The sequence below is a fragment of the Pestalotiopsis fici genome, assembly GCF_000516985.1.
Source record: "Pestalotiopsis fici W106-1 unplaced genomic scaffold PFICI_Scf_2, whole genome shotgun sequence".
In the NCBI taxonomy this organism is placed as follows: domain Eukaryota; kingdom Fungi; phylum Ascomycota; class Sordariomycetes; order Amphisphaeriales; family Sporocadaceae; genus Pestalotiopsis; species Pestalotiopsis fici.
In genome coordinates this window covers 4966662-4982737 of record NW_006917092.1, presented here as the reverse complement: position 1 = coordinate 4982737, position 16076 = coordinate 4966662, and the positions used below count along the sequence as shown (strand labels likewise).

At 49.8% G+C, this 16076-nt stretch overlaps 6 protein-coding genes across 6 annotated transcripts; 4 read left to right on the top strand and 2 right to left on the bottom strand.

Moving 5' to 3' along the window:
* Window positions 1-1368: 1368 nt before the first annotated feature.
* Window positions 1369-2606, top strand: PFICI_03696 (Replication factor C subunit 3; the record flags this gene model as incomplete). Its single annotated transcript, XM_007832277.1, has 2 exons — window positions 1369-2149; window positions 2215-2606. 2 exons carry the CDS (start codon window positions 1369-1371, stop codon window positions 2604-2606), a joined length of 1173 nt encoding a protein of 390 aa, XP_007830468.1.
* A 1594-nt stretch (window positions 2607-4200) lies between these two features.
* Window positions 4201-5046, top strand: PFICI_03695 (uncharacterized protein; the record flags this gene model as incomplete). The annotated part of the gene is made up of 2 exons (XM_007832276.1): window positions 4201-4564; window positions 4661-5046. The coding sequence occupies 2 exons, from the start codon at window positions 4201-4203 to the stop codon at window positions 5044-5046; spliced, it is 750 nt and encodes a 249-aa protein (XP_007830467.1).
* Window positions 5047-5369: 323 nt separating this feature from the next.
* On the bottom strand, window positions 5370-6736 carry PFICI_03694 (uncharacterized protein; the record flags this gene model as incomplete). Its single annotated transcript, XM_007832275.1, has 6 exons — window positions 5370-5717; window positions 5798-6152; window positions 6214-6402; window positions 6460-6467; window positions 6541-6548; window positions 6610-6736. The coding sequence occupies 6 exons, from the start codon at window positions 6734-6736 to the stop codon at window positions 5370-5372; spliced, it is 1035 nt and encodes a 344-aa protein (XP_007830466.1).
* A 681-nt stretch (window positions 6737-7417) lies between these two features.
* Window positions 7418-8290, top strand: PFICI_03693 (uncharacterized protein; the record flags this gene model as incomplete). The annotated part of the gene is made up of 2 exons (XM_007832274.1): window positions 7418-7635; window positions 7702-8290. The coding sequence occupies 2 exons, from the start codon at window positions 7418-7420 to the stop codon at window positions 8288-8290; spliced, it is 807 nt and encodes a 268-aa protein (XP_007830465.1).
* Window positions 8291-8366: 76 nt separating this feature from the next.
* On the bottom strand, window positions 8367-9937 carry PFICI_03692 (uncharacterized protein; the record flags this gene model as incomplete). The annotated part of the gene is made up of 5 exons (XM_007832273.1): window positions 8367-8494; window positions 8570-8949; window positions 9005-9113; window positions 9171-9362; window positions 9427-9937. The coding sequence occupies 5 exons, from the start codon at window positions 9935-9937 to the stop codon at window positions 8367-8369; spliced, it is 1320 nt and encodes a 439-aa protein (XP_007830464.1).
* A 3020-nt stretch (window positions 9938-12957) lies between these two features.
* On the top strand, window positions 12958-14818 carry PFICI_03691 (uncharacterized protein; the record flags this gene model as incomplete). Its single annotated transcript, XM_007832272.1, has 3 exons — window positions 12958-13475; window positions 13538-14070; window positions 14127-14818. The coding sequence occupies 3 exons, from the start codon at window positions 12958-12960 to the stop codon at window positions 14816-14818; spliced, it is 1743 nt and encodes a 580-aa protein (XP_007830463.1).
* Between the last annotated feature and the right edge of the window lie 1258 nt (window positions 14819-16076).

Below are 16076 nucleotides of genomic sequence, written 5' to 3'. Positions count from 1 at the left end.
TGCTACGAGCCACCTTCGCGCGTCCTACTCCATTCCACCTTTTGTACCATCGAATAAAGGGAATCGCTGTTCAACGCACCGACCTGGCTCTCCTCACGGGGTATACAAGTCACCCCCGCATCTACGTTCGTGGGGCCCCAAGGTGGTTCGGAAAGAAAATGCACCTATAATATGCACGGTCTGGAACTAGTTTTTACTCGACTCGGGGTATGATTCTGATGCATCGCCTGGGTCAGCAGGTCTGAGCACAGTGATGGGGGCAAGTGGTAGTCTACGAATTATCGGGACGCAAGAGAATACCGAGATATTGTTGTTCAGGCGTGTAGTCAAAGCGAGGCGCCGGTGATTTGACTATTTAAACTTGAGGCGATTATGTAGTATCCTGGGAGAAGAAGGATAACTTCAGCTGCCACCAAACCTTTTCTTCTTGTATTACCAAAGATCGCTTCATTGCACAAAAGAATGTCGAGGTGACCGTTCTACTGTGTAGTAGTTATGCTTGAGATCAAAGGGTCGATTCGGCTGAGCTCAAAGTTAACCTGTACACCCCATAGTATTCTGAGCTACATTACATCCTATTGCCAGACCGGGACACCCTGGTTCACTGGAAATTATGGATAGTAAGGTATACGATTAGATAAAAGTGCCAATGATTCTGAAATTTCATGCTAGAATGGCAACGGGCACTGTCAAAGTATGCATATTTCGCTGCTACTTCGTGCGACATCTAAGTTCGTTATTGGAAACTCTTATCATGTCAAGTATGAGAAACGCGCACTGGCTGCGGAGGTCTCGGATCATGTACAGAAGAAATAAGCCCGTCATCTTGTGCTTTTGGGTCGTCATCGATACCTTATGTAGAGTATAACGACCCCACCAACTAGATTGCCCAGCTACAGTTTCAGTTAGTGGATTGCAACTGGCCGATATTGGCGATTGGGAAAAAAAAAAACGAGAACAATCGTGCATAGGCAACATTATCATGGACATCTACGCCAATGTGGTTTACGGAATGAAAGAAGAAGAAAATTCCGTACTTGTCCTTTTATGATGTCGGGATTGAAAGTGAGTCCGTTCAGGTGAATGGAGTGACAATGAAAACCACCAAACTCTCTCGAGCTTTGAGGTACGTACCTGTGGATACCTGACGCCCATGCCAATTTGGGGTCAATCAACGCGTCTTTTCGTCGCGTCTTTCAATTCAGACGAGCTTTGTACATGTCGTACTGTCCCGCCTTTGCTGCCTACAGCCTTGGATAACAAGCAGCAATAGTCGACAGCCTCAATTCAACCGTCTTCCCCAGCGATATCCTGATTTGTCCCACACAGTCTTGATCCATTTTGCCAGCACTCGAGAACCATCCCATCATGTCAGACTACGAAGATGAAATGGACGTCGATGGTCCTGCGCCATCCAAGGACATCACCTTCTCATCTGACAACACAGCCAAGGGCAAGCGCAGCGCTGCCAACCTCCCAGTCGAAGCCGAGGACTCGTTACCATGGGTAGAAAAGTACCGACCCGTATCTCTGACCGACGTTTCTGGTCATCAAGATATCCTCGCCACAATCAACAAGTTTGTCGATTCGAATCGGTTGCCACATCTGCTCCTCTACGGCCCGCCTGGTACCGGCAAGACCTCGACGATTCTGGCCCTTGCCAGGCGCATCTACGGCGAACAAAACATGCGACAGATGGTCCTAGAGCTCAACGCTTCCGACGACCGAGGTATCGATGTGGTGCGCGAGCAGATCAAGACATTTGCCTCGACAAAGCAGATCTTCACAGTGGGCGCATCCGCAAGGCCGGGTGGCATGGCTAGTTACAAGCTCATTATCCTCGACGAGGCCGATGCCATGACCAACACGGCACAAATGGCGCTGCGTCGCATCATGGAAAAGTACACGGCCAACACGCGGTTCTGCATCATTGCCAACTACACACACAAGCTGTCACCGGCGCTGCTCTCGAGATGTACCCGGTTCAGGTTCAGCCCGCTAAAGGAGGCTGATATTAGGGTCTTGGTGGACAAGGTCATCATGGAGGAAGATATCAAAATCACGAGCGATGCCACGGATGCTCTCGTGAAACTGAGCAAGGGTGACATGCGAAGAGCGCTCAATGTGCTGCAAGCTTGCCATGCATCCAGTAAGTTCTATAAAATGCACCCGTGGCCAAATCCGGTCCTTTTTGGCTGATGTTTGAGATTATAGGCACTCCTCTGCAACCCAAGGACGGACCCAAGATTGCCGAAAAGGACATTGTTCGGGACACCATTACCATACAAACCATATACAACTGTATCGCAGCACCGCCGCCCGACGCCATCCAAAAGATTGCCGAGACTTTACTCAGTACCAGCGATGTGTCGAGCTGTCTATCTACCATCAATACCCTCAAAGTGGCAAATGGATTGGCACTGGCGGATATCATTACGGCTCTTTCCGAGATTCTCACAACCATGGACGTCAAGCCCGAAGCCATGATTCGGTGGTTAGATGGTTTGGCCGAGATCGAATACCGCATGGCTGGTGGAGGCAGCGAGGCTATACAAACGGGAGCAGTCGTGGGAGTCGTTCGAGAAGGCTGTGAGCTTATAGGGTGAGACAAACAGCTGGTCTTGGGACTGACAAAGAGCTCCCCGTTCTTTTGTGCCAAATTCGGCCACATGGTTCTCTTCACCTGCCAAGGTAATAGAGGTGCAAAATCGCCAGATGTTTTGTTTCAAGAACGAAGGTTCCTGTCATGCGCACCCGATGGAGAGTCGTGGCTTGGCATTCCTGTCAGTGTCAGGCGCCAAAGTAGAAGAATTAGCCAATCGGTGTGTCCTTGCGGGATGATTTAAAGGTATGGTCAATGTAGGGGTTAGATTATGTCAAATACCGAGTTTATGAGATGGAGGTCAGACAAGGGATCCTCTTCTCAACCGAGACGATTCTTGCTGCTAATCAATCGAGTCATACCATTGGTTATGGCATGAAAAGTTGAAAGAGAATGTGACCAGAGGGCAGATATAGCGAAGCATGGCAAAAACAACGAGCCCAGCCAGCCAACGCGTGTCAGAAGTGCGTATCTAGTCGAAGGAACTAGCAAACAGGCTCCCATAACAAAATGTACCATACTGGTGTCTGGTTACTTTGTGAAACCAAAATTCCTATGTACAAGTCAGAGGTTATTTTAATTGTTGTTTCATGGTGTGGCTTTGGACTTGTGTATATGCAGTAGCAGCCTTGATTAGATATACTGCATACAGCCCTATTTCCTTGATGGCATGAGTGTTTCGAAACCACAGAAAACATGCTCGATAAGATATTGACAGCATCAGTATATGCGAGAATCATGCAATTTTCTTTTCTTCTCTCGAGTATTCGCCTTGCGTGAGAATTCAAGCTGAGTCTGCGTCTGTTGAAATTGCGGATGGAAATGCAACTTGAAAAGGACATGAGTCAACCACTTGTTGTTGTCTTTCCACACACATACAAAACAAGGCAGTCTATGCCGTAATCCGAAATATTGTTCTTGTTTCTCTTTTACCGCCTCGTGCCCTTGCTTCTGCAGATGACAGGATCAGCTAAGCTGGGATCCCGGGTCATGATTCCTTGGCGCCGTAGTACGGTGAGTTGCACTACATTCCCCTTAGAGTAGAGCGGAATCACGACCATCCGTACCAAAGAAGATTTTCCATCCACATTTGGCCACTGATCAGAGACAATGCCCCTATTCTTGCTACACTATTCTCTGTTGGTCGCCGCCTCGCGCGGATGGCCGCTCCAGGTCCAGATCTTTTCAGAAGAGGTCGAGAACAAAAATAAATGTGCTGGCAGCCGGATGCAGCCCATTCCCCCAGAAAATACTGAACCAATCCCAGCCTTGTCATTCCAATATCAATGTGACTGTGATGCCAAATATTGTCCAAGCTCTTGCTTTTATCTCTTGGCATAGATTGTCATCATGGTCTCTGATAGATCACGCGATGGTAATCAGCGGCGGTGCTGAAGGGCGTTTTCTGTTTTGCGATCGCGATTTGTCAATAAGGAAAACATGACTAATCGGTATCGGAAGGATGTCCCGTTGAGAGGTGCAGAGAGGTATATAACTTCAGAGTTGCAACCGAGTGATCGACCTCTTTTGCTACTCCATTCGCAAACAGAACCCAGCCCCTTGTAGACAGTATACTACTCCTCATCTCCTGACCTAAGATGCATTCCTCGTCGATTCTCTTGACGGTCGCCGCTGCGTTCCTGGACCTGACATCGGCCCATGGCTTTGTCAACGGCATCAGGGTCAACGGCGGCACCTGGGTCCCCGGCGCCGACCCCGTGTGGTACTACTACACGGCCGGAACCTCGCCGGCGACGGTCGGGTGGAACTCGCTGAACCAGGACCTGGGCTTCGTCTCCCCTTCTGCGTACCAGACTAGCGACATTGCCTGCCACAAGAGCGCCACGGCTGGACAGCTGTCCGTCAGCGCCAACGCCGGCGACACCCTCAGCATCACCTGGAACACCTGGCCCAGTGACTCCCACAAGGGACCCATCATCAACTACATTGCCAAGTGCAGTGGTAAGTCGACTCTCTGATCAGTCCCCCGCCGAAGGCCATTAATACATTTTCGACATGGAGGAATATCTTACTGACACAAAAATACAAAACAAATAGGCTCATGCTCATCCGCCTCGGCCTCGTCGCTGACCTGGACCAAGATTGCCGAAAACGGCTACAACTCGGGCGTGTGGGCGACCGACGGGCTGACGAGCAGCAACTACACGTCGACGCTCAAGATCCCCTCCAAGCTCGCCGCGGGCAACTACGTGATCCGGCACGAGATCATTGCCCTGCACGGCGCCAGCTCCGACAATGGCGCCCAAAACTACCCCCAGTGCTTCAACGTCGTCGTCGGCGGCAGCGGCACCGTCAGCGTGCCCACTGGTACCGCCGGCACCTCGCTCTACACCCGCACTGATCCCGGTATCCTGTTTAACCTGTACACGAGCTTCACGAGCTACACCATTCCTGGCCCCGCTCTTTGGACTGGTGCTAGCTAGGCGGTTGTGAGATGAAGTTCTCTTCAGGGCCACGGATGACCTTTGCTGGTCCTTCTGGTTGAACGTCAACTTTGGTCGTGTCTGTTCATATTGGGGCTCAATATAAAGGATACGATATCATCAATCGTGACTTGAAGTTTGTGCATGTTCCTCACGTGATAAACAGTTGTGCTATTGCTTTGAATGAATCCAATTCTTACTAGTATGATTTCGTGTTCATACACTCCTTGGTGTAGCACCAAACGTCTCACTCTGGCCGCCTCATGGTGCCATGCAATTTCTGATCCCGTAAAAGATAATTGCTGGTACCCCCTTCGAAATTCCTACAACTCATCATGTGCATGGCTGACGGGATCGGGAATCGGCAACGGCGCCCAGGGCTTCACCTTGCCTCCGGCAATATCCACGATGAACTCGTCGACGAGCTCGGCCGTGATTTCGTCCTCTGTAAAGGGAAAAATTTGGCCGCGGGCGGGATTCTCAACCGCCAGCGCGGGGAACGAGCGGCCGGGCAGGCCGAGGACCTTGGTCATGGGGGCGTATTCGAGTGCGTCGACGGTGACAAAGGAGATGAAGTCGCGATACTTTTTCGCCACGGGCCGGATGATTTCGACGTATTCTTCGCGCTCCTCTCGTGTCTCGGCTAGAAAGTAGACCAGGGACTTGCCAGACTGCTCGCAGGGTTTGTAATTAGTTGATCTTGGGGGTGTGATTCCTTTCATGCATATTGTGAAGGATCTCGGCTTCTTACCTGAGCGTACTTGACCTCTGTCCTTCTCGAAAACTCCCCGACCAAGGGCCTAATGCAGGCTTCGACAAATGAAGAGAGCGTATCAATGGCCGACAGGTCCGAGGTTGTCGACTGCTCATTGTCCTTGTTGTTGTAGCACACAATGGTGCTGGTTTCGTCCGTCTCCAGCAGCCCAAACGATGCGCGATCATGATAGCGATAGGCCAGAGATTTGTACAGGGTTTGAATGTGGTCGTCTCGCGGATTGATGTGTGCCACGATGACGGCGTCGTCAATGGATTGAAAGGCCGTAATCGTCTTCTCGTCAAGTTGCGTCAACGTCGGTCGCGCCGCTCTTCTCAAGAACGATATGATGCTAAATGTCCCTTTTTCTCAGCTTCAAGGAGTAATCGAGTTCTGAACGGAAAAACACCAACGATTGGGAAGTCCTCGGACCTCGATATGGCGTAATGGTCCCATGCCCATCAAAGAATCTAATGGTCGGATATGATATTATTTCGTAGTCTTTGCAGAGCTGAGCCAGAGAACTGCAGTCAATGCTTGAAAGAGTCTTTTCGGATTCGGATATCTTTTCCCATTCGGATTCGAGTGCTTGACTTGCGGCACTGGCCAATTGATTAGCGGTTGCAACGCACACGGTGGTGATGTATACTGTTACTCACCTTGAGGGCTATAGAGGTCAATCCGAATTTAGTGGTGTTGTTAAAGCACTGACTTATACATTTGAACCGATTCATGCTTACCTCGACAACTGATGGCTATTAGCACATGTCTGCAGATGCGACAACCAAAGATGAAGAGCTACTACTCACAAGCGACAAGTGCCAGATTATGTCCTCCGACTGCCCTTATGAAGCCGGCCTCGTCGACATGGTTCCAGGCGGCCACCAGGGCAGTATTCGCGAGGAACAAGACTGCCTTGATCGTATTGATCCTCATCTTTTTGTCAATTCAAGTCTGAATTCTCTACATCAGAGCCCAAGACTACCTCACCCCAGAGCAAAGCTTAAAAAGGTACGACGGGAGCTGCGAGCTCGTGGGGTGCAATCACAGTTAAGCTCCAGCTCTCTCGTTCCTCCATGGTTACAACTCTATCTACTTACAGCCAAGGAAGAAACCCCCGCCAGGGATGTACCATGTTCTGAGGGGCCCATGAATCCGCTTTCGTCAGGGTACCAGGGGTGCATTAATGTAGGATCAGCGCCAGAGGCGATGCACTAAAAGGGTTCGTACCGGCGCCGCTAGAACGTCTGGGGAAGCCCATTGACCTCCGTCTGACAGGGGGATGGCAGTAGCTAAGCAGTGGAAACGGCCTCTTGGACCTACAGACGGTTGGGGTTTCATCATCTACCCGCATCGTCCCATGGGTTCCCCCCCGCCCTCCTTCAGATTGCTGAATGTCCGTTCATGTATGTGATGTAACGGCAGCAATGAGCAGATAGGTAGGTAACAGAAAGAGAGGTCAGATCCTGGGCCGGATAAAAAGTTGTGTCACTATCCCGAGGTTTCTAGTACAATCTTGTCTATTCTTCCTTTTCCTTTCCTTGTGTTTACTATGTAGCAGTCGACCATCGTGAGACTCGTAATATTGAGACTTGTATTCATACCACTTACATGATCATGGTCCGGTCAAGATACCTTGTTCTTTGCGCCCTCGCAGCGATCCTCCCTGCCTCGGCACATAGTCACGATGAAGACCCGGCACAGAAGCCTTTGGCGTTGAGTGCGAATTGTCGTCATCCTGCGTATAAGAGTCACATCTTGTCGAAATCACCCTTGGTCATCTACCTGACGGATTTCTTGACCGCCGAGGAACGACAACATCTCACAGAAATCACGTGCGTACATGTGTATAATCAATGATTCTGCATTTCTATTTTCCCACTGACTTGCTGCACTATTAGTAAAGATACATTCAGCCACTCGGCCGTAGCCGACGGGACGGGCGCCGAGGGCCAGCGCGAGACGCGCACATCGCAGTCGACCAATGTCGAGCGCGACGACGTGGTGCGCTGCATCGAGGAGCGGGCGCTGCTGTTCCAGGGTTTTGACGTGCCGCGGTCGCACCTTGAGCCCGTCCAGCTCGTCAAGTACGCCCAGGGCGAGCGCTACCACTACCACACGGACTGGTTCACCAACGCGGCCGTCCACGCCTCGTCGGCCCTCGGGGGCAACCGCCAGTCGTCCTTTTTCGCCTACGTGGCCGCCGCCGACAATATCACGGGCGGCGGCACCAATTTCCCCATGCTCGATGCGCCTTATAACCAGAAATGGTGCGACTTTATCGACTGCGACGAGGCCTATGATAACGGCGTCACGTTCCGCCCCGTCGTGGGCAATGCCGTGTTTTGGCAGAACTTGCACGAAGACGGTCGGGGCGATCAGCGGAATCTGCATGCCGGACTGCCCGTCACCAGCGGCTGGAAAATTGGCATGAACATTTGGACGCGGCAGGGACCTTTGAGCGAAGAAATTAGAGGTGTTGACGTTTGACCAAATCTCGCAAGACTTTAGGTACAAATGAGATTAGACCTCGGAAGACGTTGAATGGAAATGTCTTGTCGGTAGATCAACAGCCGCCGTATAGCTCGGTCCAAAGCTGGTTACCCGCGTTCTCCGTGAGATCCGTTACGAGGGAGCCTCCGCATGGTTGATAATTTGCCAGCCAGATTGCGTCGTACAATTGATCGAACACAACTACACGAGCGAGGTTAGAATAAGCGATAGATGTGACTTGGGGGCCGCATGGGTAGAGGAAAATCAAAGGCTTACTATAGGCCGATCGAATAAAGGTGGCACCCAAGACCCAAGTATTGACCCCAGCATCAGCCGGCTGTACGCCCAAGGCACAGCGCGTCCCGAAGTCGACTATAAAATCGCTATACTTGGCATTGATGACCATGGCCCCATTGTTGAAGCCAAAGTGGACGTAGCCGTCCATGTCGAGGTACTTGCAAGAGACGTAGTAGACGCCCGAATCGTCAATGGTGGCACTGAATTGCTTGGCGAGCGCAGCCACTAGGTCGGCGTCAATGTACGAATATGTCGACCCGCTGTCGACCATCATGATTCTGGAAAAGCCATTGGCGGTCATTGTCACTGCGGAACCCCCTGGAAGAGTGTAGCCAAACGAGGTCATGTTTATCCAGTATCTGAGGGTTTGGTCAGTGTACAAATTTCACATAAGGCCCTGGCGTTATTTCTTACTGGGCTGATTTCCACTCTTCTTCTTGAGTCTCTGGAGGTGGATACAATTCGAGAGGTTCAAGCCACCCGATGTACTTGTGACTATCCACTCCACCGACGATGATCTCGGCTATAGAAGTGTGGTCAGTCTTGGATGACTATCCCAAACAGCATACAGACGACTTACAATCACCGTTTCCCTGGCTGCCCACACTCAAACTGAAAATCGGAACATTAATGTAGCCCTGCGAGACAAGAAGGTCCAACAACGTGGGATAGTTGGTATTGAATCTCGAGCCATATCCGAGACCCAAGATACCGGCCCAGACATAATCGCTGTCATCCGAGACGCCAAATTGCAATGATGACACTGGCCAGTCTGTTCAGAATGAATCAGTTCAAGCTCCCTCAGGGCTTTCTATTTTCAATAGGAAACGTCTCACAGTCATCCCCAAACCAAAGAGTGTCGCTAAAGTAGCTGCCAACGTAGCCGCCAGTACCAAACGATACATAATATCGACTAGACAAATTCTTGGCCGTGCTCGACAAGGACGGGTAATAATGGCCCGCAGCGGCGCAATACGTCTGATCCGCCGCGCGGTCACAGTTGGGATTCAGAAACAACTCGTACGACCCGGTATCGACAATGACGGTCAGGGTCTGGCGCGGCGTGCCCACGTCAATGTCCATCATGTAGACGACGCCGGCCTGGAACTCGGAAAGCGCCTCTCGTCCATCTCGCTGGGCAATCGTCGATCGGTTGCTGGGTCTGGAATCGACAAACTGGGTACCGAGACTCGACTTGATATATCCCGGGTCTCCTGCGCCCTTGGATGGTTTCCCGGCTACCAAGGTGTGAAAGGCGGGCTTCTCTGGTCGAGGATACGTTCGTATGAATTTTGCTAGAGATATATGTACATTTAAAAGTAGTATCACGGCTGAGAGGAGCAACATGATGACGTTGTTGTTATATACAAAACCGACTTGGGATAGGCCAGGTGCACGCAGCTGAATGAATCATTAAATAGTTTTACAACTGAAACAGAAATGTTTCTTTTCTTGTTAGTTCATATGGATGAACATCAACAAGTATGGGACGAAAGAATAACAAAAACGGCGGATGTGCTTTTCCTTTTTCCTTCCCTGGCATCTCAACATGTTTAAGGTTGGGCGATCTCCCGTGTTGACAGACAAGTTTGGACAACCACATGTGGACGAATGGGGAGTGGAGCAAGATACCGCGTTAGGAAGGTTGAAGTTATCGCCATCTCGTTAGAAGCAAACGTCCGAGTCTCAGATTTAAATTGCCCAACTCGTAAAGAATCTGCATCTGTCAAACAAACAAAGAAATCACGGAATTTTGATTAAAGACGCGTTTTGCGTCCATTACCGTTCTTGGGAGTTTATCCTTCCCAAAATGTTGTCCCGTCCTTCCCTCCGTGGGGTGGCGAGTAAAAAAAAAGAATGTGGTGGGTGGAGGTGACGATTGGACGGCCCGCGGGTAAATGTTTGGATATATTACTCGTTGTATATCAATGGGAATTACGGGAACTCGTCCAACATTGCCAATGGTAATTGGTTTTCTCCATGTCCTCCCGTGGATTGCCCTTGGCCCTGGAGAAGTTTGCAGATGCAACCCTCTCACGTTTTTCCCATGACCCGCCATTTCCCAAGTGTTTTTGAGATGCATGCAATGGAAATTGTTTGCCGAAAGATGCATGCTCTTGTTATCTTGCCATTGGAAAAAAAGTGGCGAGTATAAATGCAGCGCTCAGACTTGGGAAGTTGTCTCCTCTTGCTTCTGTCCAGTGATCTGCTGCCGGACGGGTATGATTGAAGAGGTCACATATGCAAGATATGTGGTCCCGCCCGCAGCTTCGAGCGGAGAGGCGGATTGCATTGTTGTGGAGATGCGGCAGGATGAGTATAGCGTTAGTAATGAGCAATCATGTTTATGATATGGGAATACCTGACTGAGAAGCTTTGTGCAACGACGGTCCGAAGCAAGTAATGATATGTGGCCAGTCCATGAATACCGTATTAGCTAATATTGAGACTATTCGGTCCCCAGTTGCGCATCCTCTCTGTATTGGTGCCATGTTGATAGCGTCATTGTGTCACGAAGTCACATCCTCATGCCAGTTCTGAATAATGCAAGCACACATCAACACCTTTGAATAGCAGTAGCACCTGGTGTACGTAGTTTCATGGCCAAGTCGAAAACAAAGACAAGCACACTGTCGGGAGCCAGATAATGCACCGAGCTCCGTCCACATTGCGGCGACTCGCTCCGGAGACACGGGATGCAGTTGATTTTGAAGCCGCTGACAGATTGTGGCCCGCACAGGGTAAAAAAGTGTCAGAAAGGCTGGATGCAGCATTGTTCTTGCTGATGTGGTCGCATGCGAGTATATAGTACAGGTAGCCGGCGCATTCGGCGCGCATTTCAGACGAATACAAGTCTGTCAAAGTGTCGCACAATGAGCTAGGACAGGGTGAGCGCATGTGCAGAGTATAAGAATGTTCTGATTGCCCTTGATAGGTATAGCGAAATGTAACCGTCGGCGACGGGTTTTGCGGTCTCGACACCCGGCAATGCGCGCGGGGCAGCCGAGCGCAAGATTCACAGTCAGTCAATCACATGCCGCAGCCATCTCGTTGCCAAGAGTTGCACCACTTTCTACAAGTATGGCGGGCTACGTGTCTACAGAGAAGAGATCCCTCAGAAAACTACAATTGCTCCACAAGTTCTTTCATATTCGCAGCCAAATCTCGCACCTTTGAGCCTCGAAATACATGACCCGAGATCAAGTCATCCATTTGTTGCTCGACAGACAAGTGCGCAATGTTGTTCAAGCAACAAACATCATTCAAACGTCTCGAATTTACCCGCTCCGCCTCGAAGAAACCTGTTTTCAAAAGGCAATATAGGTATTGTTTGTACGGCACGGATGGAACTTTGCTTCTGCATAACTAGAAAACAGGCCATGAAGCTGTCCCCACGCTCTTATTACTCATGATTTCTGTTCGTTTCAAATCTTGGAAATAACTGAAGAATTGACTTTGATAGTATATACAACGACAAGAGAGAGAAATGATTCAAACAATAACAATAGTTTGCCGTCAGCCATACCCTAGCGAGCATTTGATGAACTCCCAAAGTTGTATATTTACGATAACGACCATCGTAAACTATAACCCCTCATCTTCATTAGTGTACTGCCAAGCCGCGGGCTTTTACCATTGAAATCCAGCCACCAGCGTTATGTTACTTCAGCTACGATATGACGGTCACACTCGTTGCCGTACATGCCGGGGTTCTCCTGCACACTCTTGAGCATGTGCCCTACGTCTATTGGTTCGTCACTGCCATGGCACCTATAGAAGCGCCGATCGAGTCTCTGCCCAGGTCTTGGTCGCGTGGTCAAGGACAGGGATGCAGCTCCAAGAGATAACAGACAGCTCTGAAGCTTTTATCAAGCTCACCTGCATGATCCCCGCCTTCACGTACCCAAAAGATTTCACCAAAAAACTAATGGAAGAAGCTTAAACGAGCAGTGCCGTCATCCATCTTAGTTGGTCGCCAATGGTGGGAGGGAGCGGTGGGAAGCTGCGGACCAGAACTCGCTATTGCTCTACGGAATACTACCCTGAGGGTGAGAAAGAATGGCCAAGACAGGCGCGAGGCTGGAGCGAGGCACAGAACAGCGGCTTATGATGTGATTGCTTCAGGCTGGACGTTGCGGAAGCTACCACTTGACTCGTAGGGGCCTACATGTTTTCAGTATGACGGAATCTCACTGACTTCTTACACTTTCTCATCTCTCCTCTTCACCTCTTCTGACAACCCTTGTGTATGGCCCTTGACCTCGTCGTTGTCTCGTCCCTAATGAACGCCTACCTGTGATTACATCTTCCTTACACTTCCTCTTGGCAAATAGGATCAACCCTATTGCCAGACATCCTGCTGGGCCATGGCTCCTACAATCAATAAAAATACGCTTACCCTACTATTCACCTTCTTCGCGTCCGTACAATCAGCAGAAACTGTTTGGTCAGTTTTCGCATACGTGAATCATGGCGAACGCACTCCGCTCAGGGATCTCGCAATCGGCGATGGCAGTTTGACACCTCTGGGGGCACAACAAATGTTCTCGCAAGGCTCTTTGCTCAGAAACAGATGGCTAATAAACACGACGCAATCCGATACTGACAGCAACAACACGGACAATGCGCCAATCGCGGCCGTCGGGACGGCGGCCATTGATAACAACCAGCTGTCCATCTGGACCACCAGGGATGACCACATCACCGCGGGCGCCCAGGCCTTCATGCAAGGGCTCTATCCCCCCAAGACGAGAAATTTTGCTGATGCCAATGGCGGTATTGCCGCTGCCATGCTGGCTAATGGCTCAGTGGTGGACTTTCCGCTTGGCGGGTATATGTATCCCAACTTTCGGACGCTTTCGCTATCTGATACCGAATCTGTGTGGTAAGTCAAGACTGTATTTGAATTGCGAATGTATTCAGCCTTTGATTCTAAGAATTATGCAGGCTTGAGGGACATACAGCATGTACCGAATATTGGAGATCTACCAGCAACCTCAAGAGCAATCCTCGCATGACTCAAGTGTTTGATGACTCTCTACCCGAGTACCAGCTATTGTGGTCTACAGTTTTCAATGGCACGTTTCCTGCCAACGCCGCCAGCTTCTATTATGCTTACGATTTATACGAATATGCCGCCTATCATTACATTCACAATTCAACCATTCGAAATACATTGGACATTAATCAGCTAAAGTGGCTGAGGGACTTTGCCAATATTCAGCAATTTTCCTTGAATGGTGATCTCACCGCATCCGGCCGCAAAGATGGCGACATGATTCGCGCTATAGCTGGCCGGACACTCAGTGCCAAGGTTGTGTCACAATTCCAGCAGCTCGTCTTGCTAAAGGGAGGAGCCCCCCAAATCAATCTCATGTTTGGCTCATTTCAACCAATGCTGTCCTTCTTCTCGTTGTCGGAACTATCTACGGGCCATTCCTCAGGATTGTTCCAAGAGATACCCGGTTTTGGTGGTGCTAGTACGTGAGACCTTTCATCCTGCCACACATCACTACTGACTCGAATTACTTTTTAGTGATTTTTGAGCTCTTTTCTGAGGGCACCGATGCAACGAGGTTTCCGGATACAGATGATCTCTGGGTTCGCTTCTTATATCGCAACGGAAGTTCAGAAGAGAATCCAATCTACGAGTATCCGCTATTTAGCCACGGCAATTCAGAAACACGAATCAAGTATAGAGATTTTGTCTCGGGCATTCGAGAATTCTCCATCAACAATATCCCGGCTTGGTGCACAGCATGTGATGCGGTCAACTTTTTCTGCTCAGCTTCGAGGGCAGCATCAGGAGGAAGTACATCATCTCACAACCACAAGAATCTTGATCTTTCACCAGCAGCGGCAGGGGCTATTGGAGCGGCAATAGCGATTGCCATTGGTGCAGTGGCTGCTGTGCTTCTTTTCGTGTTTGGATTTGGGATCCAGCGTAGATCGTCTGGTCGAAATTCCGTCTTTGGTGGCTTTAGAGGGCAGGAGAAGATGGCTTCGGACAGAGATGTCTCCATTACTAAGAGCGGCGCGAAACATGAGCGCGTTGGCAGCTGGGAACTTGGAGCTGGGACAAGCTCAGGACCTACCGACGGTCCTTCCATGGGTATCACAAAGGGAAGTGAGCCTGTAATAGGGGCGACACATTTGCGCGACATTGACGACGATGGCGACAGTTTGGACATAGGAAGACAGCCTATCAAGCCCCACGAGACCGTTTAAGGATCAAGTTATTCTCTGCTGTGGATTAACTATCGGGATGCTCAACGACATTCAACTTGGACCGGAGTTTGCTGGGGGCATTATTCATTCTCTTCTCCTACGTTTCTTACTATCGTTGATACCCACAGCATGGAAGACTGATTGCTGTTCATTTGATTACATTCATGATCAGGCGTTTATCGGGGCGTTTGGCATTGTGCTACCAGTTCCAGACCTTTTCTGGGAGGATGTACTGGTGGGATTGAAGCGCGACTGGCTCATCCACGATCGCTTGGGAGATGTTCCCTATTCTTTTGGAGATGCGAAAGCTGCATTCGAGGTCACCCTAGATACCGAGAGAGATTATCAGTAACGTATTAGCACCTTACAGTATGGATGCATGGGAATTTGTGTGATTGCAATGAATCAATGAGGTCAAGCTGCCACCATATAAGTGATCAGTAGTGAACAGTGCATGCTACAGGCCTCTTAGCGCAATAGTAGGTACCGAGATAGTAGGTATGTACTATGTGATGCAGGCTCAGCAAGCTGGCCGACATCGAAGCAACGAGACGCCAATGCCATTGCGAAATCGAGATTACTGCTATGCAAAGAGACTGAATATCATCAATTCGAATTTTTCAATTCATGTTTCCGGGAATAGAGATCCCACAATACGTGTAGTGGGAGAAGAGTTGAACAGTAAGTAACTGGGTATGTATTCGTACCTGCAGTCAATAAGCGGGCGCCCTTGAACCTCGGCAAGTTGTGCGTTAGCCTGATTTAGCATGGCTCGACCGACGACACGGCGGCTCTCATCTTCATCTTCACTTCATTCATCAACATTGTCTACACTCATTTCCTTGTGCAACAATCACTCTGTCGCTCATCCAAATTGTAGCCCGACGAATTAGTACGCGAAACCATACATTTCGGTCCTCAATTAGAGACGCGTGTGTTCTGTTGCACTGCAAATCTGTCACCGCCATGTCGCAAACCAATAAGCTCCTAGCCACTACCAGGGCGGAACTGGTGGATGACCTGTCTGAACTGCGTGGGATTGATAGAGTCAAGGCATCTTTACAATGGGCCACGGAGAAATACAAGGACTCGGACAGTCATGTGAGCTCTTCTTCTTCATTTTTCTCCAGTACTTGTTCAAGGTATTTCAATATGATTATTGCATGGTCTATCTGGGTACATGGTAGTGACCGACGCCTGTTGACGCTTGTTTTCTCCAACTATATATTCTGCAAACACTCTTCCGTGCAGTTCATTA